General features: G+C 47.9%; 1 protein-coding gene across 1 annotated transcript in view; it reads right to left on the bottom strand.

Moving 5' to 3' along the window:
* Positions 1-1,358: 1,358 nt before the first annotated feature.
* The window catches only part of LOC147090022 (putative G protein-coupled receptor 139), a 37,583-nt gene continuing 18,474 nt past the window's right edge, over positions 1,359-20,467 (bottom strand). The window contains exon 2 of the mRNA XM_085977026.1: positions 1,359-2,257. Coding sequence (XP_085833152.1) covers positions 1,359-2,257 — 899 coding nt within the window. The remainder of the gene's footprint in view (positions 2,258-20,467) is intronic.

The following is a 20,467-nucleotide window of genomic DNA, read 5'->3' as shown; positions in this document are numbered from 1 at the left end:
ATGAGATGTTCGGAGGAATCGGTTGCTACATTGATAACATAATTAATTTTTGCATCTATGTCGAGCATGAGCTTTAATAAATATCCAAACTGAAAATTTAGATGTTTATCCCGGAAAGCTCTAGTAATGAGGATTTTTTTCTGTCCGGAGGTTCCTGATTGGCACACCATGCCCACTTGATATCAGGTACAGCCCTGGCATCCCTGGGACTTTACATTGCATTCTAGTATGCAGCGTCCAACAGCAAGTTCTCCAAGGAGGTTCCCGATCAGATAAGTTCGCATTGGGCCTGAATTTGCGATGTGAGTCTTGCCGCGGGCGGATGCCTCCGATCATCAAATTTTCTACGCATTTACCTGGTGGCCCGGGAGATATGGGGGCTTGCGATCCTGGGCCTCTCCTGGGAGAATTGCATTGAGGCCCAGGTATCCCAGGGGTGCATTCGATTCGCAAGCGCCCCCGGGATCACGGGGAGGGGGGCAGCCCAACTAATGAAAGAATGGAATCCACATTCATACTTTTCACAGTTCTGTACCTACAGAACAGTCATAAGTTGAATGGGGGTGACCTAAAAATACACGACCACATGAAAAAATGTTTTAAAATACATTCCATGTGTAAAATTAATTAAATGGCATTTAATTATATATCTTAAACAAAAAATTAATTTTTTGAAAGCAAATTAAATGTTTTAACAGGGCTAAAAATAAACTTACCTTATTGGAGCGGGCTTTTAATGTATAAGTGAGTGATAAAATATTATTTTAATTTTATTTTAAATGCTTACACTGGTAAAAGCTGGCCTTACGTCTGCTTTTGCCAGGTGCAAGAAATCCCCTGCCATGCATGCGGGCAGAATTTGGACAAATAGCGCAAATCTCCACCCGCAGAGGCCCTTTTCTTGGGCATGTGGATGATTTGTCCAGAAGATTCTTGACAGGTCGCAAATACCCTGTTTCAATGCATGCGCTTTGCATGCCTAAACCCGGCACTTGCGCAGCCCCTGTGGGTGTGTACATGCCTCGTACGTACCCATAGAGGTCACAGAATACGGCCCACTCTGTTCGGATGCCGGCGGCATGATCCACTGACCACAAAATCCAGGCCTATGTATTTACAGTAAGCTGTTCGCTTTCAGAGTCTGTCCCATAACATCGCTGGGTGACGAATGCAATTGACTAGCAACGCGAGCAAGTTAGTTAGCAGCCCTGCCTCCGATCTATCTCTTCTTTCCAGTTTTGAAGAAGGGTTCGACCTGAAACATCAACTCAAATTTCTGTCCACGGATGTTGCCTGACCTGCTGAGTTTTTCCAGCATTTTCTGTTGTTATTTAGTTCTTAAGTGACATCAGTTGTGTTTATTTGAGTAACTTAATAACTAGCATAAAGGGAGTTCTGACAATATTTTTCAACTCCTCTCTGAAATTGGCCTGAGTTACCACATAGATACAGGTGTTGGTACAGGAGCTGGTAAGCTGAAACATATACGCCATCTGTTGTAGGATATATCCAGGATCAGACGGACCTGTGTAATAATAAGAATTTGAGATTCGATAATATAAGAAATTAATGACATAGGGCATCCATAGCACGATGAAGTTGCCCGATATGGCGTAGAGTAATATCATGGATTTTCTTCGGTTCTCCGTTTCTGGATCGAACTGAGCCCCGCCGTGAGTGGAGAGCAGCCCCCTGCGAACTCTATTGGCCACTACAATGTGTCTGACGGTCAGAGCATTAAAGAGTAAAATGAAGAAAAAAGGCAAGAATGGGGTGAGGACTCGGTGGAGCCAATCATATCCAATCCAGGCAGGTAACGTGTAAAATGTGGGCTTTGATTGGCAGAACCATGGTACGTTGTCAATGATATAGAGAGGTTCAAATGAAAAATACCAGGGGATGTTCTTCAAGCAGAACAGTAGACATACGGCTACAATCACCGAAGTGGCCGTTTTTGGAATGCAATATTTTGCTTTCAGTTTCTGGTAACAAATGGCTATGAGCCGATCAAAAGTGAAGGCGACGGTTAACCAGACAGAACTGTCCCTCGCCGCACAGAGCAAGGCAATGATACAACTACACACAGGGGTGATGTGCAGGGAAGATTTGGGGAAGTAATAGTGAGCAATGCGATTCAATATCACTTCAGTAATAACCACCATCAGATCCGCCGCTGCCATGGCCACCAAGTAGAGTGTGATGCATTTGGAGAGCCCACATTTCCTCTGGGATAGAATCCAAATCGTCACCAAGTTCACTGTAAGAAACAAGAAAACACAGTCATCAAACAGTCATGCAGTTGTTCAGGGCCTTGGTGAGACCACACCTTGAGTATTGTGTGCAGTTTTGGTCGCCTTATCTGAGGAAGGATGTTCTTGCCATGGAGGGAATGCAGCGATTCACCAGGCTGATACCTGGGATGGCAGGAATGACGTATGAGGAGAGATTGGGTCGATTGGGCTGATACCCGCTGGAGTTTAGAAGAATGAGAGGGGATCTCATTGAAACTTATAAAATTCTGACAGGACTAGACAGCCTAGATGCAGGAAGGATGTTCCCGATGGTCAGGGAGCCCAGAACCAGGGGTCACAGTCTAAGGATAAGGGCTAAGCCATTTAGGACAGAGATGAGGAGGAATTTCTTCACCCAGAGAGTGGTGAACCTGTGGAATTCTCTACCACAGAAGGCAGTAGAGGCTAATTCATTAAATATATTCAAGGAGGAGTTAGATATATTTCTTAAGGCTAAAGGGATCAAGGGATATGGGGAGAAAGCAGGGACAGGGTACTGAATTTGGATGATCAGCCATGATCGCATTGAATGGCGGAGCAGGCTCGAGGGGTCTAATGGCCTACTCCTGCTCCTATCTTCTCTGTTTCTATGTAACTCGCAACTGCAGTAATCTCCGTTACACATCCTCCTTGCAACTGATCCTTTGCTTCTTAGATTTCTTGCCAGTCTCCTCGCCGATGTCATTCAGTTCACTCCATCCAATCAGACAAAATCACCTGTTTTCTGGGATTGCTATTTAAAGGGACCTGCCACTGAATTGTTTGTTGTAACTTAGTTTCTGAGCACTTCCAGCACTCTACGTGTGAAACGTCAAGTATGTGGGGATTACACGTCACCAGGAAGGCACGTGCTGCAAAATATTCTGGAGGGAACTTCAAACATCCTTTTTGCCGGAATGGCCTGCCCCGATCACTGCAATCAACAACTTCTACACAACGATCTCTAAAGTTTCATGAGCAAGGCCGTGAAGCGATAGCTAAAGCAAATAGAGTTTTGGGGTGCATTCATAGGACAATTGGTTATAAGATGAGGCATACTATTTTTTCCTTCTACAGGACTCTGCTCAGGCCTTACTTGGAATACTGTCCCCAGTTTTGATCTCCTCACACGATGGGTGGTTCTGAGACGTTGGAAAGGATGCGGAGGATGGCCACTAGTGTTATTCGTAGCATAAAGTATCTTAGTTATCAAGATAGGCTGAAATAGTTGGGACTCTACGCTTTAGAGAAGCGTAGGCTTCGGGCTGATATCGTTGAGGTTTATAAGGTGATGAACAGAATAGATTGTGTTCCAGTTGACAGTTTGCTCCAAATAAATAGGTGCGGGAGGGCCAGGGGGTCACAATTTAAAGTTGTATAAGGCCAGATCTAGGTGAGATGTCAGGAGGAGGTGGTTCTGTTCCCAGAGAACAGACCTCCTAAACAGGCTGCCATGTCATGCGGTGGACGCCGATTGTCTGGGTTTCTTCAAGCGAGAGCTGGACTTGTTTCTGGTTGGAGCAGACATACCCTCTTATGGAACATAAGTACTGCAGGAATGCAGGACCACATTGATCTCCTGGACTAGTTTTGAGCACCTAGAGGTGTTGGAGAGGAATTTCCCAATTTTTCCCCCCAAAAAACCTCGGTTGTTTTCTGGTATTTCGCCACTGCCAGGAGATCAGATGATCTTTAGGTGGGGTGGGGGAGTGTATATATTGGCCCAGATTTTCCGATCGCAGGCCTCCTGCCGGTGGAGGGCTGCAATCTGGAAAAATCGGCGCCTTTACCTGAGGGCTCCCGGGAGACACAGAGTTCCGCTGCTGGGCCTCTCCAAATTGCCGGTGCGCGGGGCCCCCGTATCCCAGAGACGCAGGTAGTTCACGGAGTCCCTGGGATCACGTGGGCCATGGTTAGACAATCAAAGAATGGAATCTCCCTTCATACATGTGACAGGAAGACCTGTCAAATATATGAACGGAGATCACCCCCAAAAAAATAGTAAAACTTCAAATACATTTTTTTTTAAATCACATTTTTAAAATGACATGAAATTACATAAATTAAATATTTTAATCCAAAATATAAATTTTTGAAATGAATAATTAAAGTTTTTAACGGGGCTAAAATAAAATTACTTTCCTTTAAATACATTTTAAATGATAAATCAGTGGGGCAAAATGTTTTTTTTACTTTTTTTCAACTCTTATCCTGGTAAAAGCAGGCCTTACCCCTGCTTCTACCAGGCGCAAGAACTTTAAGGGCTTTCAGCGGGTGGAGGGTCTCCAAAAAGTGGAACTCTACGCCCACAGAGGCCCTTCTCCTGAGCAGCCAGAGGATCTGTCGAGAGCTTTCTTGACAGAACGGAAATACCGGTTTCCAGCGCATGCACAGTGCCTGCCTGAAAATGGCATTTCCGCTGTCGCTACGGGTGAGTGCACAACGCAGACACACCAGTAGTGATCGGAATTTCTGCCCCATTGTGACACACAATGTATCATAACTGTGTGGGACAAGCTGGATGTACCAACGGTCTTTACCTTTCCGACATCGTTCAAATGTCCGTAACTGCCAACCACACTATTCATTTCACCTCAGGCTGATGTAAAACTCATTAAATTAACAATCTCTGGGAGCAATGCTAAGGAAATGCAGTCAGATTTTATCAACCAAATCTTCATTTACCTCTGCTGATCTTGTTCACTTTCCCAGGGTTTACCTTGGTGTCAGACTCTTGCGTTAAACTCCCTCATGTAGTGACCTAAACTGGGCTCCCACACGGCTGAGATTTGGGAAGGTGCTGGATCAGATGGTGCACGGGATTGTGGAAGGGCAAGTGATGGTACACAGGATTGTGGAAGGGCAAGAGATGGTACACAGGATTGCGGAAGGGCAAGAGATGGTACACAGGATTGTGGAAGGGCAAGAGATGGTACACGGGATTGTGGAAGGGAAAGAGATGGTACACATGATTGTGGAAGGGCAAGAGATGGTACACAGGATTGTGGAAGGGCAAGAGATGGTACACAGGATTGTGGAAGGTCAAGAGATGGTACACAGGATTGTGGAAGGGCAAGAGATGGTACACAGGATTGTGGAAGGGCAAGAGATGGTACACAGGATTGTGGAAGGGCAAGAGATGGTACACGGGATTGTGGAAGGGCAAGAGATGGTACACAGGATTGTGGAAGGGCAACAGATGGTACACAGGATTGTGGAAGGGCAAGAGATGGTACACGGGATTGTGGGAGGGCAAGAGATGGTACAGAGGATTGTGGAAGGGCAAGAGATGGTACACGGGATTGTGGAAGGGCAAGAGATGGTACACAGGATTGTGGAAGGGCAAGAGATGGTACACAGGATTGCGGAAGGGCAAGAGATTGTACACAGGATTGCAGAAGGGCAAGAGATGGTACACAGGATTGCGGAAGGGCAAGAGATGGTACACAGGATTGCGGAAGGGCAAGAGATGGTACACAGGATTGCGGAAGGGCAAGAGATGGTACACAGGATTGTGGAAGGGCAAGAGATGGTACACAGGATTGTGGAAGGGCAAGAGATGGTACACAGTATTGTGGAAGGGCAAGAGATGGTACACAGGATTGTGGAAGGGCAAGTGATGGTACACAGTGTAGTGTCCGTGTGTAGATAAAGACACTGAAGACAGGAGTTGGTTCATAGGTATTTACTAAGCAAGTCTGGGGGGGGGTTCTAAAGGATACACACAATACACAGGCTTATATAGCCCAAGTGGCAATTACCGGCATTACGCACACCTGGGGCTCTTAAAGGCACATACACCACAATTGCTCTTAAAGGCACATACACCACAATTCCTCCCCTTCTAGCTAACTAGTATATCATATTTTAAGTAATTATTAATTTACATGTTATATGCAAAATAATATACATTGCTGTATTAATTAATTATAAGTTAGTCTCTCAGGAGGCTTCCTGACTCGGTCCGGATAATGCCTCGGGGGTGTAGTAGTTTCTGGTGGTGTAGTAGGTTCTTCTGGCAAGGCTGATTCGGCTTGAAGGCCAGTGTCAGGTTCATCGGTTTCCAGTATCACCGGATCAGAGGTAGATATGGGTATCTCTACTTCATCGTTAGATGTATAGCGTGGTGGTGTAGGTTGTCCCTTTTCGGATGACTTGATGATTTGGTCAGCATGGCGCCTTATTATGCTTTCTCCGATGTCCACGGTATACATCAGTGGTCCTAGTCGTGTGCAGATAGTTCCAGGCTGCCATTTCTCGGTACGGTAGTCCCGGGCCAAAACCGGTTGGCCTATCTGGAAGGCCCTGAAACTGCCGGTTCTCCACGTCCCTTCGGATGTTGGGCTTGACCAAATCCAGCCGGCATCTTAGGTTTCTATTGTAGAACATCATGGCGGGAGTTTGGTTTGTAACCATATGTGTTGCATTCCTATATGCAAATAAGAAGTTATCCACCTTGTGCTGAAGTTTTATGTCTTCATTACCCATGGCCTTTATGGCCTTCTTGAAGGTCTGGACAAACCTTTCAGCCAATCCATTGGTGGCGGGATGGTATGGGGCGGACGTGTAGTGCTTTACCCCATTGTTCTTTAAGAACTTTCTGAATTCTTCGGACACAAATTGCGGTCCATTATCAGAACGTATCTGTTCCGGCAGCCCATTCCTGGCAAATATGGTCCTTAATACTGTGATGGTTTTTTCCGTGGTGGTGGAGGACATCTTTATTACCTCCGGCCACTTGGAGTGTGCATCAACTGCGATTAAGAACATTGAGTCCATAAATGGACCAGCAACGTCGATGTGCACCCTTTGCCAGGGAGATGAGGGCCACTCCCATGGATGTAGAGGGGCCTGTGGCGGAGCATTTTGGACCTTCTGGCATCCTAGGCAGCTCTTGGTCATGTCTTCGATGTCTCCATCGATACCTGGCCACCATACAAACGCCCTAGCCAGATTCTTCATTTTCACTCCACCCAGATGCCCCTCGTGAAGCTCCTTTAGCACTTTATCCTGGAGTTTGGGTGGAATCACCACTCTGGATCCACACATCAAGGTTCCTCGGCACACTGACAGCTGTTCTCTTCTTTGCGAGAATGCTGGCAACAGTGGTTTGCCATGTGCTGGCCATCCCTTCATTGTTAAATCGTAGACCCGTGAGAGAGTAGGGTCATTTCTTGTCTCCCTTTCAATGGCAGGATTTGTCACCGGTAGACATTCCACTATGGTAGAGTGGAATATCTCTACTGGGTCTACTGTAGGTGCCTCTTCTATCGTTGGCAACGGCAGGTGCGATAAACCGTCAGCATTGCCATGCTGTTTTGACCCTTTGTATTCAATGTTGTATTGGTGTGCCCCTAGAAAAAGGGACCACCTCTGTAGTCTTTGTGCCGTCATAATGGGGACACCTTTCTTAGGGTTGAATATGGAGAGGAGGGGTTGATGGTCAGTCAGTAAGGTAAATTTTTGTCCGTGTAGGTAATGGTTGAATTTCTTCACTCCCCATACCAGGCTGAGTGCTTCCCTGTCTATCTGGGAATAGTTACGCTCAGCTGAGTTGAATGAGCGTGACGCAAAAGCTATCGGCCGTTCCGAGCCATCAGGGAATCTATGGGACAATACCACTCCTATGCTGTAAGGGGATGCATCGCACGCCAGTCTGATTGGTAGTGATGGGTTGTAATGAGCCAAAACTTTCTCGGATGTGATTAAGTCTTTACATTTATGGAAGGCACGTTTACAGTCTTCGTTCCATTTCCAAATCACTCCTGTGTGTAGAAGATCATTAAGAGGGTGTAGAATAGTTGATAAGTTCGGTAAAAATTTATGATAGTAATTTATTAATCCCAGGAATGACCTCAATTGTGAAACATTTTCAGGTGCTGGGGCTTTTATAACTGCTTCAATTTTTTCAGGTGACTTATGCAACCCTTCCTTATTAATTATGTGGCCACAATATGATATCTGATTTTGGAAAAATTCGCACTTGGGGCGATTTGCTCGTAGGCCCCGTTCTTTCAGCCTAGTGAGCACCTGCTCCAAATTGGCAAGGTGCTCGTTGTCATTTTCTCCTGTTAGAAGGATGTCGTCTAGGTAGCACTGAGTCCCCGGAATCCCTTGCAGGACTTGCTCCATAGCTCTTTGCCAGATAGCTGGAGCTGATGCTACTCCAAAAACCAGTCGATTGTACTGGTACAGGCCTTTGTGTGTGTTTATTGTGAGATACTTTTTAGAGGTCTCCTCAACCTCCATCTGTAGATATGCCTGTGCCAAGTCAATTTTTGTGAAATGTTTTCCTCTGGATAGTGAGGCGGAAATATCTTCTATCCTCGGAAGAGGATACTGTACCATGTGAAGGACCGGGTTTACAGTCACCTTAAAGTCCCCACAGATGCGAATTTTTCTCTGTTCCTCAGAGTTATTTTTCAATGCTTTTTTCATGACTGGAACGATGGGTGTTGCCCATTCGCTCCAATCTATTTTGGATAAAACGCCTGCCTTTTCCAAATTCTTCAGCTCTGCCTCGACTGCCGGACGTATTGCGTATGGCACCGGTCTTGCCTTAAAAATTTTTGGAATTGCTGCATCTTTCACTTTTATTGAGGCGGTGATGCCTTTCAAGGTTCCTAGTTTCTCTTGAAACACTTCTTTGGCGTTGGCCAAGATGTCTTTTAATCGTTCAGGTATGATGTCATCATTGTTTTTTTCCTTACTGGTCACCGTCAGTGCCTGAATGGAGTGCCAGTCCAAACATATCTACCTTATCCATTCACGTCCCAACAACAGTGGACCACCATCTTGTAGAATGTATAAATACAACTTTTGTATTTCTTTGCCGTTGTATACCACAGGCACCTTTATTTTTCCTTTGGGGTATACTTTCTGCCCCGTATATGTTTTTAAGATAATGGATGTGTCTTTTAGAGGTGTATGCGAAAATAGCCTCTCGTAATCTCGTCGATTTATTACGGTTAGAGCTGATCCTGTATCTAGCTCCATTTTAACTGGGGACCCTGCTATTATGAGGGTAACCCAAATGGTCTGGTAATCTTCATTGGCCATTACATTATGTAATTTGAGAGAGCTTAGTCTCTTGTTCCCGGAGTTGCTATCGCTCTTCTGGTCTTTGGAGCTACTGTCCATCATCATTTGTACCTTTCTGTGCTTTTACTTATTGATTCTTTTCCCGTTCGTGGATTTTTTTATTTTCAGATCGGCATACACGTGGAATGTGTCCCATCTTTCCGCATCACCTGCATGCTTTTTCTTTGAACCAGCAATCCCTCTGGTCATGGTTGGTTCTGCCGCAGCGATAACATCTCTTGAAACCCCGTGTCATTTCATGGGTGCCGAAGTCCTGTGGCCTTTGCTGTATCTTTGCCGCTCCTATTGCACTGAAAGCCTTGTCCAGTGTTAAATCCTTTCCAGAAGATACCTTTTTTTGTGTTTCAACACTTAGGGGATCGCAGATGAATTTGTCTTGCAGAGAATCTGCCAGTCCTGCCTCGAATTGGCAGTGTAGGGTATCAACAATCTCCTCAAAATTCTTGTCCATCGGTTCGGCTGGAGTGATTAAGTTGCGTAACAGCTTGTATGTTTCTGCGCCCATTAGATCCAGAAGCACTGAAGCTTTTTTTTCATCTTCTATTCCATTTGCGGTGCAAAACACCTCCACTCTTTCTACATATGTGGTCCAATCCTCTATCTTGTTATCAAAAACATCAATATTGCCAAAGTTAGGCTCTGTTTCGTTATCAAAAGCATCAATATTTCCAGAATTAGGCATTTCAAAAAAAAAGATATGGCGCTTCCCGCACTTTTTTTTCTGTAGCAACGATATGGCGCTTCCCGCGCTTTCCTGCCGCTGCTACCGATAACAACGCTGTTTTACTGTGGTTTCCGTTTATTCACTGTTGGAGATTCGTTCCCGACGGAGGTCTAACCGCTGACCTGCTTGCCGCGCCGGCCGTCTCCCGAGTGCACCCTCCCAGTCCGTTATTGCTTGCCTCTGATTTTGCTGCCTGTCTCAGCTGTAGAGCCCGCCGCTGGAGCCCCAGCCTGACGCCCAGGAAGGATTAGCGCAGTACCTGCCACCAGCTTGGCCAGCTGGTGAAACCACAGTTTCTATTACATCCTTGAGTCTTCTGGACACTGGAGGAATCGATGTCCTTGAGGTGCTGCCGAATTGCAGGTAAGTCCGTTTCCACTTCGTCGCCACTGTAGTGTCCGTGTGTAGATAAAGACACTGAAGACAGGAGTTGGTTCATAGATATTTACTAAGCAAGTCTGGGGGGTGCTCCAAAGGATATACACAATACACAGGCTTATTTAGCCCAAGTGGCATTTACCGGCATTACGCACAGCTGGGGCTCTTAAAGGCACATACAACACAATTGCTCTTAAAGGCACAAACACCACACACAGGATTGTGGAAGGTCAAGAGATGGTACACAGGATTGTGGAAGGGCAAGAGATGTTACACGGGATTGTGGAAGGGCAAGAGATGGTACACAGGATTGTGGAAGGGCAAGAGATGGTACACGGGGTTGTGGAAGGGCAAGAGATGGTACACAGGATTGTGGAAGGGCAAGAGACTTTGCACAGGATTGTGGAAGGGCAAGAGATGGTACACAGGATTGTGGAAGGGCAAGAGATGGTACACAGGATTGTGGAAGGGCAAGAGATGGTACACAGGATTTTGGAAGGGCAAGAGATGGTACACAGGATTGCGGAAGGGCAAGAGATGGTTCACAGGATTGTGGAAGGGCAAGTGATGGTACACAGGATTGCGGAAGGGCAAGAGATGGTTCACAGGATTGTGGAAGGGCAAGAGATGGTACACGGGATTGTGGAAGGGTAAGAGATGGTACACAGGATTGTGGAAGGGCAAGAGATGGTACACAGATTCTGGAAGGGCAAGAGATGGTACACGGGATTGTGGAAGGGCAAGAGATGGTACAGAGGATTGTGGAAGGGCAAGAGATGGTACACAGGATTGTGGAAGGGCAAGAGATGGTACACGGGATTGTGGAAGGGCAAGAGATGGTACACAGGATTGTGGAAGGGCAAGAGATGGTACACAGGATTGTGGAAGGGCAAGAGATGGTACACGGGATTGTGGAAGGGCAAGAGGTGGTACACAGGATTGTGGAAGGGCAAGAGATGGTACACAGGATTGTGGAAGGGCAAGTGATGGTACACAGGATTGTGGAAGGGCAAGAGATGGGACACAGGATTGTGGAAGGGCAAGAGATGGTACACAGGATTGTGGAAGGGCAAGAGATGGTACACAGGATTGTGGAAGGGCAAGAGATGGTACACAGGATTGCGGAAGGGCAAGAGATGGTACACGGGATTGTGCGAAGGCAAGAGGTGGTACACGGGATTGGGGAAGGGCAAGAGATGGTACACAGGATTGTGGAAGGGCAAGATATGGTACACAGGATTGTGGAAGGGCAAGAGATGGTACACAGGATTGTGGAAGGGCAAGAGTTGGGACACAGGATTGTGGAAGGGCAAGAGATGGTACACGGGATTGTGGAAGGGCAAGAGATGGTACACGGGATTGTGGAAGGGCAAGAGATTGTACACAGGATTGTGGAAGGTCAAGAGATGGTACACAGGATTGTGGAATGGGAAGAGATGGTACACGGGATTGTGGAACGGCAAGAGATGGTACACAGGATTGTGGAAGGGCAAGAGATGGTACACGGGATTGTGGAAGTGCAAGAGATGGTACACAGGATTGCGGAAGGGCAAGAGATGGTACACGGGATTGTGGAAGGGCAAGAGATTGTACACAGGATTGTGGAAGGGCAAGAGATGGAACACGGGATTGTGGAAGGGCAAGAGATGGTACACGGGATTGTGGAAGGGCAAGAGATGGTACACGGGATTGTGGAAGGGCAAGAGATGGTACACGGGATTGTGGAAGGGCAAGAGATGGTACACAGGATTGTGGAATGGCAACAGAAGGTACACGGGATTGTGGAAGTGCAAGAGATGGTACACAGGATTGTGGAAGGGCAAGAGAAGGTACACGGGATTGTGAAAGGGTAAGAGATGGTACACAGGATTGTGGAAGGGCAAGAGACGGTACACAGGATTTTGGAAGGGCAAGAGATGGTACACAGGATTGTGGAAGGGCAAGAGATGGTACACAGGATTGTGGAAGGGCAAGAGATGGTACACAGGATTGTGGAAGGGCAAGAGATGGTACACAGGATTGTGGAAGGGCAAGAGATGGTACACAGGATTGTGGAAGGGCAAGAGTTGGTACACAGGATTGTGGAAGGGCAAGAGATGGTACACAGGATTGTGGAAGGGCAAGAGGTGGTACACAGGATTGTGGAAGGGCAAGAGATGGTACACAGGATTGTGGAAGGGCAAGAGATGGTACACAGGATTGTGGAAGGGCAAGAGATGGTACACAGGATTGCGGAAGGGCAAGAGATTGTACACAGGATTGCGGAAGGGCAAGAGATGGTACACAGGATTGCAGAAGTGCAAGAGATGGTACACAGGATTGTTGAAGGGCAGGAGATGGTACACGGGATTGTGGATGGGCAAGACATGGTACACAGGATTTTGGAAGGGCAAGAGATAGTACACAGGATTGTGGAAGGGCAAGAGATGGTACACGGGATTGTGGAAGGGCAAGAGATGGTACACAGGATTGTGGAAGGGCAAGAGATGGTACACAGGGCTGTGGAAGGGCAAGAGATGGTACACAGGACTGTGGAAGGGCAAGAGATGGTACACAGGATTGTGGAAGGGCAAGAGATTGTAAACAGGATTGTGGAAGAGCAAGAGATGATACACAGGATTGCGGAAGGGCAAGAGATAGTACACAGGCTTGCGGAAGGGCAAGAGATGGTACACGGGATTGTGGAAGGGCAAGAGATGGTACACGGGATTGTTGAAGGGCAGGAGATGGTACACGGGATTGTGGATGGGCAAGACATGGTACACAGGATTGTGGAAGGGCAAGAGATAGTACACAGGATTGTGGAAGGGAAAGAGATGGTACACGGGATTGTGGAAGGGCAAGAGATGGTACACAGGATTGTGGAAGGGCAAGAGATGGTACACAGGGCTGTGGAAGGGCAAGAGATGGTACACAGGACTGTGGAAGGGCAAGAGATGGTACACAGGATTGTGGAAGGGCAAGAGATTGTAAACAGGATTGTGGAAGAGCAAGAGATGGTACACAGGATTGCGGAAGGGCAAGAGATAGTACACAGGCTTGCGGAAGGGCAAGAGATGGTACACGGGATTGTGGAAGGGCAAGAGATGGTACACAGGATTGTGGAAGGGCAAGAGATGGTACACGGGATTGTGGAAGGGCAAGAGATTGTACACAGGCTTGCGATATGGCAAAAGATGTTACACAGGATTGTGGAAGGGCAAGAGATGGTACACAGGATTGTGGAAGGGCAAGAGATGGTACACAGGATTGTGGAACGGCAAGAGATGGTACACAGGATTGTGGAAGGGCAAGAGATGGTACGCGGGATTGTGGAAGGGCAAGAGATTGTACACAGGATTGTGGAAGGGCAAGAGATGGTACACAGGATTGTGGAAGGGCAAGAGATGGTACACAGGATTGTGGAAGGGCAAGAGATGGTACACAGGATTGTGGAAGGGCAAGAGATGGTACACAGAATTGTGGAAGGGCAAGAGATGGTACACAGAATTGTGGAAGGGCAAGAGATGGTACACAGGATTGTGGAAGGGCAAGAGATGGTACACGGGATTGTGGAAGAGCAAGAGATGGTACACATGATTGTGGAAGGGCAAGAGATGGTACACAGGATTGTGGAAGGGCAAGAGATGGTACACAGGATTGTGGAAGGGCAAGAGGTGGTACACAGGATTGTGGAAGGGCACGAGATGGTACACAGGATTGTGGAAGGGCAAGAGATGGTACACAGGATTGTGGAAGAGCAAGAGATGGTACACAGGATTGCGGAAGGGTAAGAGATGGTACACAGGATTGTGGAAGGGCAAGAGATGGTACACAGGATTGCGGAAGGGCAAGAGATGGTACACGGGATTGTGGAAGGGCAAGAGAAGGTACACAGGATTGCAGAAGGGCAAGAGATGGTACACGGGATTGTGGAAGGGCAAGTGATGGTACACAGGATTGTGGAAGGGCAAGAGATGGTACACAGGATTGTGGAAGGGTAAGAGATAGTACACAGGATTGTGGAAGGGCAAGAGATGGTACACAGGATTGTGGAAGGGCAAGAGGTGGTACACAGGATTGTGGAAGGGCACGAGATGGTACACAGGATTGTGGAAGGGCAAGAGATGGTACACAAGATTGTGGAAGGGCAAGAGATGGTACACAGGATTGTGGAAGAGCAAGAGATGGGACACAGGACTGTGGAAGGGCAAGAGATAGTACACAGGATTGTGGAAGGGCAAGAGAAGGTACACAGGATTGTGGAAGGGCAAGAGATGGTACACAGGATTCTGGAAGGGCAAGAGATGGTACACAGGATTGTGGAAGGGCAAGAGATGGTACACGGGATTGTGGAAGGGCAAGAGATGCTACACGGGATTTTGGCAGGGCTGGAGCTGGTACACGGGATTGTGGAAGGGGAAGAGATGGTACACGGGATTGTGGCAGGGGAAGAGATCGTACACGGGATTGTGGAAGGGCAAGAGATGGTACACAGGATTGTGGAAGGGCAAGAGATGGTACACGGGATTGTGGAAGGGCAAGAGATGTTACACGGGATTGTGGAAGGTCAAGAGATGGTACACAGGATTGTGGAAGGGCAAGAGATGGTACATGGTATTGTGAAAGGTCAAGTGATGGTACACGGGATTGTGGAAGGGCAAGAGATGGTACACAGGATTGTGCAAGAGCAATAGATGGTACATGGGATTGTGGAAGGGCAAGAGATGGTACACGGTATTGTGGAAGGGCAAGAGATGGTACACGGGATTGTGGAAGGGCAAGAGATGGTACACGGGATTGTGGAAGGGCAAGAGATGGTGCACAGGATTGTGGAAGGGCAAAAGATGGTACACTGGATTGTGGAAGGGCAAGAGTTGTTACACGGGATTGTGGAAGATCCAGGGATGGTACACGGGATTGTGGAAGGGCAAGAGATGGTACATGGTGTTGTGGAAGGTCAAGTGATGGTACACAGGATTGTGGAAGTGCAAGAGATGGTACACAGGATTGTGCAAGAGCAATAGATGGTACATGGGATTGTGGAAGGGCAAGAGATGGTACACGGGATTGTGGAAGGGCAAGAGATGGTACACAGGATAGTGGAAGGGCAAGAGATGGTACACAGGATTGTGGAAGGGCAAGAGATGGTACAAAGGATTGCGGAAGGGCAAGAGATGGTGCACGGGATTGTGGAAGGGCAAGAGATGGTACACATGATTGCAGAAGGGCAAGAGATGGTACACGGGATTGTGGAAGGGCAAGTGATGGTACACAGGATTGTGGAGGGGCAAGAGATGGTACACAGGATTGTGGAAGGGTAAGAGATGGTACACAGGATTGTGGAAGGGCAAGAGATGGTACACAGGATTGTGGAAGGGCAAGAGATGGTACACAGGATTGTGGAGGGGCAAGAGATGGTACACAGGATTGTGGAAGGGCAAGAGATGGTACACAGGATTGTGGAAGGGCAAGAGATGGTACACAGGATTGTGGAAGAGCAAGAGATGGTACACAGGACTGTGGAAGGGCAAGAGATAGTACACAGGATTGTGGAAGGGCAAGAGAAGGTACACAGGATTGCAGAAGGGCAAGAGATGGTACACAGGATTGTGGAAGGGCAAGTGATGGTACACAGGATTGTGGAAGGGCAAGAGATGGTACACAGGATTGCGGAAGGGCAAGAGATGGTACACAGGATTGTGGAAGGGCAAGAGATGGTACACGGGATTGTGGAAGGGCAAGAGATGGTACACGGGATTGTGGCAGGGCTAGAGTTGGTACACGGGATTGTGGAAGGGGAAGAGATGGTACACGGGATTGTGGAAGGGGAAGAGATGGTACACGGGATTGTGGAAGGGCAAGAGATGGTACACAGGATTGTGGAAGGGCAAGAGATGGTACACGGGATTGTGGAAGGGCAAGAGATGTTACACGGGATTGTGGAAATTCAAGAGATGGTACACGGGATTGTGGAAGGGCAAGAGATGGTACATGGTATTGTGGAAGGTCAAGTGATGGTACACGGGATTGTGGAAGGGCAAGAGATGGTACACAGGATTGTGCAAGAGCAAGAGATGGTACATGGGATTGTGGAAGGGCAAGAGATGGTACACGGTATTGTGGAAGGGCAAGAGATGGTACACGGGATTGTGGAAGGGCAAGAGATGTTACACGGGATTGTGGAAGGGCAAGAGATGGTACACAGGATTGTGGAAGGGCAAAATATGGTACACTGGATTGTGGAAGGGCAAGAGATGTTACACGGGATTGTGGAATGTCAAGAGATGGTACACGGGATTGTGGAATGGCAAGAGATGGTACATGGTATTTTGGAAGGTCAAGTGATGGTACACAGGATTGTGGAAGTGCAAGAGATGGTACACAGGATTGTGCAAGAGCAATAGATGGTACATGGGATTGTGGAAGGGCAAGAGATGGTACACGGGATTGTGGAAGGGCAAGAGATGGTTCACGGGATTGTGGAAGGGCAAGAGATGGTACACGGGATTGTGGAAGGGCAAGAGATGGTACACAGTATTGTCGAAGGTCTAGAGATGGTACACAGTATTGTGGAAGAGCAATAGATGGTACATGTGATTGTGGAAGGGCAAGAGGTGGTACACAGGATTGTGGAAGTGCAAGAGATGGTACACAGGATTGTGCAAGAGCAATAGATGGTACATGGGATTGTGGAAGGGCAAGAGATGGTACACGGGATTGTGGAAGGGCAAGAGATGGTTCACGGGATTGTGGAAGGGCAAGAGATGGTACACGGGATTGTGGAAGGGCAAGAGATGGTACACAGTATTGTGGAAGGGCTAGAGATGGTACACAAGATTGTGGAAGGGCAAGAGATGGTACACGGGATTGTGGAATGGAAATAGATGGTACACGGGATTGTGGAAGGGCAAGAGATGGTACACGGGATTTTGGAAGGGCAAGAGATGGTACACAGGATTGTGGAAGGGCAAGAGATGGTGCACAGGATTCTGGAAGGGCAAGAGATGGTACACAGGATTGTGGAAGGGCAAGAGATGGTACACGGGGTTGTGGAAGGGCAAGAGATGGTACACGGGATTGTGGAAGGGCAAGAGATGGTACACAGGATTGTGGAATGGCAACAGAAGGTACACGGGATTGTGGAAGTGCAAGAGATGGTACACAGGATTGTGGAAGGGCAAGAGAAGGTACACGGGATTGTGAAAGGATAAGAGATGGTACACAGGATTGTGGAAGGGCAAGAGACGGTACACAGGATTTTGGAAGGGCAAGAGATGGTACACAGGATTGTGGAAGGGCAAGAGATGGTACACAGGATTGTGGAAGGGCAAGAGATGGTACACAGGATTGTGGAAGGGCAAGAGATGGTACACAGGATTGTGGAAGGGCAAGAGATGGTACACAGGATTGTGGAAGGGCAAGAGTTGGTACACAGGATTGTGGAAGGGCAAGAGATGGTACACAGGATTGTGGAAGGGCAAGAGGTGGTACACAGGATTGTGGAAGGGCAAGAGATGGTACACAGGATTGTGGAAGGGCAAGAGATGGTACACAGGATTGTGGAAGGGCAAGAGATGGTACACAGGATTGCGGAAGGGCAAGAGATCGTACACAGGATTGCGGAAGGGCAAGAGATGGTACACAGGATTGCAGAAGTGCAAGAGATGGTACACGGGATTGTTTAAGGGCAGGAGATGGTACACGGGATTGTGGATGGGCAAGATATGGTACACAGGATTGTGGAAGGGCAAGAGATAGTACACAGGATTGTGGAAGGGAAAGAGATGGTACACGGGAATGTGGAAGGGCAAGAGATGGTACACAGGATTGTGGAAGGGCAAGAGATGGTACACAGGGCTGTGGAAGGGCAAGAGATGGTACACAGGACTGTGGAAGGGCAAGAGATGGTACACAGGATTGTGGAAGGGCAAGAGATTGTAAACAGGATTGTGGAAGAGCAAGAGATGGTACACAGGATTGCGGAAGGGCAAGAGATAGTACACAGGCTTGCGGAAGGGCAAGAGATGGTACACGGGATTGTGGAAGGGCAAGAGATGGTACACAGGATTGTGGAAGGGCAAGAGATGGTACACGGGATTGTGGAAGGGCAAGAGATTGTACACAGGCTTGCGGAATGGCAACAGATGGTACACAGGATTGTGGAAGGGCAAGAGATGGTACACAGGATTGTGGAAGGGCAAGAGATGGTACACAGGATTGTGGAAGGGCAAGAGATGATACACAGGATTGTGGAAGGGCAAGAGATGGTACGCGGGATTGTGGAAGGGCAAGAGATTGTACACAGGATTGTGGAAGGGCAAGAGATGGTACACAGGATTGTGGAAGGGCAAGAGATGGTACACAGGATTGTGGAATGGCAACAGAAGGTACACGGGATTGTGGAAGTGCAAGAGATGGTACACAGGATTGTGGAAGGGCAAGAGAAGGTACACGGGATTGTGAAAGGGTAAGAGATGGTACACAGGATTGTGGAAGGGCAAGAGACGATACACAGGATTTTGGAAGGGCAAGAGATGGTACACAGGATTGTGGAAGGGCAAGAGATGGTACACAGGATTGTGGAAGGGCAAGAGATGGTACACAGGATTGTGGAATGGCAAGAGATGGTACACAGGATTGTGGAAGGGCAAGAGATGGTACACAGGATTGTGGAAGGGCAAGAGTTGGTACACAGGATTGTGGAAGGGCAAGAGATGGTACACAGGATTGTGGAATGGCAAGAGGTGGTACACAGGATTGTGGAAGGGCAAGAGATGGTACACAGGATTGTGGAAGGGCAAGAGATGGTACACAGGATTGTGGAAGGGCAAGAGATGGTACACAGGATTGCGGAAGGGCAAGAGATCGTACACAGGATTGCGGAAGGGCAAGAGATGGTACACAGGATTGCAGAAGTGCAAGAGATGGTACACGGGATTGTTGAAGGGCAGGAGATGGTACACGGGATTGTGGATGGGCAAGACATGGTACACAGGATTGTGGAAGGGCAAGAGATAGTACACAGGATTGTGGAAGGGCAAGAGATGGTACACGGGATTGTGGAAGGGAAAGAGATGGTACACAGGATTGTGGAAGGGCAAGAGATGGTACACAGGGCTGTGGAAGGGCAAGAGATGGTACACAGGACTGTGGAAGGGCAAGAGATGGTACACAGGATTGTGGAAGGGCAAGAGATTGTAAACAGGATTGTGGAAGAGCAAGAGATGATACACAGGATTGCGGAAGGGCAAGAGATAGTACACAGGCTTGCGGAAGGGCAAGAGATGGTACACGGGATTGTGGAAGGGCAAGAGATGGTACACGGGATTGTTGAAGGGCAGGAGATGGTACACGGGATTGTGGATGGGCAAGACATGGCACACAGGATTGTGGAAGGGCAAGAGATAGTACACAGGATTGTGGAAGGGAAAGAGATGGTACACGGGATTGTGGAAGGGCAAGAGATGGTACACAGGATTGTGGAAGGGCAAGAGATGGTACACAGGGCTGTGGAAGGGCAAGAGATGGTACACAGGACTGTGGAAGGGCAAGAGATGGTACACAGGATTGTGGAAGGGCAAGAGATTGTAAACAGGATTGTGGAAGAGCAAGAGATGGTACACAGGATTGCGGAAGGGCAAGAGATAGTACACAGGCTTGCGGAAGGGCAAGAGATGGTACACGGGATTGTGGAAGGGCAAGAGATGGTACACAGGATTGTGGAAGGGCAAGAGATGGTACACGGGATTGTGGAAGGGCAAGAGATTGTACACAGGCTTGCGATATGGCAAAAGATGTTACACAGGATTGTGGAAGGGCAAGAGATGGTACACAGGATTGTGGAAGGGCAAGAGATGGTACACAGGATTGTGGAACGGCAAGAGATGGTACACAGGATTGTGGAAGGGCAAGAGATGGTACGCGGGATTGTGGAAGGGCAAGAGATTGTACACAGGATTGTGGAAGGGCAAGAGATGGTACACAGGATTGTGGAAGGGCAAGAGATGGTACA

Source organism: Somniosus microcephalus, unplaced genomic scaffold (assembly GCF_052327205.1).
Source record: "Somniosus microcephalus isolate GS21.2 unplaced genomic scaffold, FLI_Smic_1.0 unresolved_chr4, whole genome shotgun sequence".
Lineage (NCBI taxonomy): Eukaryota > Metazoa > Chordata > Chondrichthyes > Squaliformes > Somniosidae > Somniosus > Somniosus microcephalus.
The sequence above is the reverse complement of the archived record's forward strand: the minus strand, read 5'-3'. Positions and strand labels throughout refer to the sequence as shown.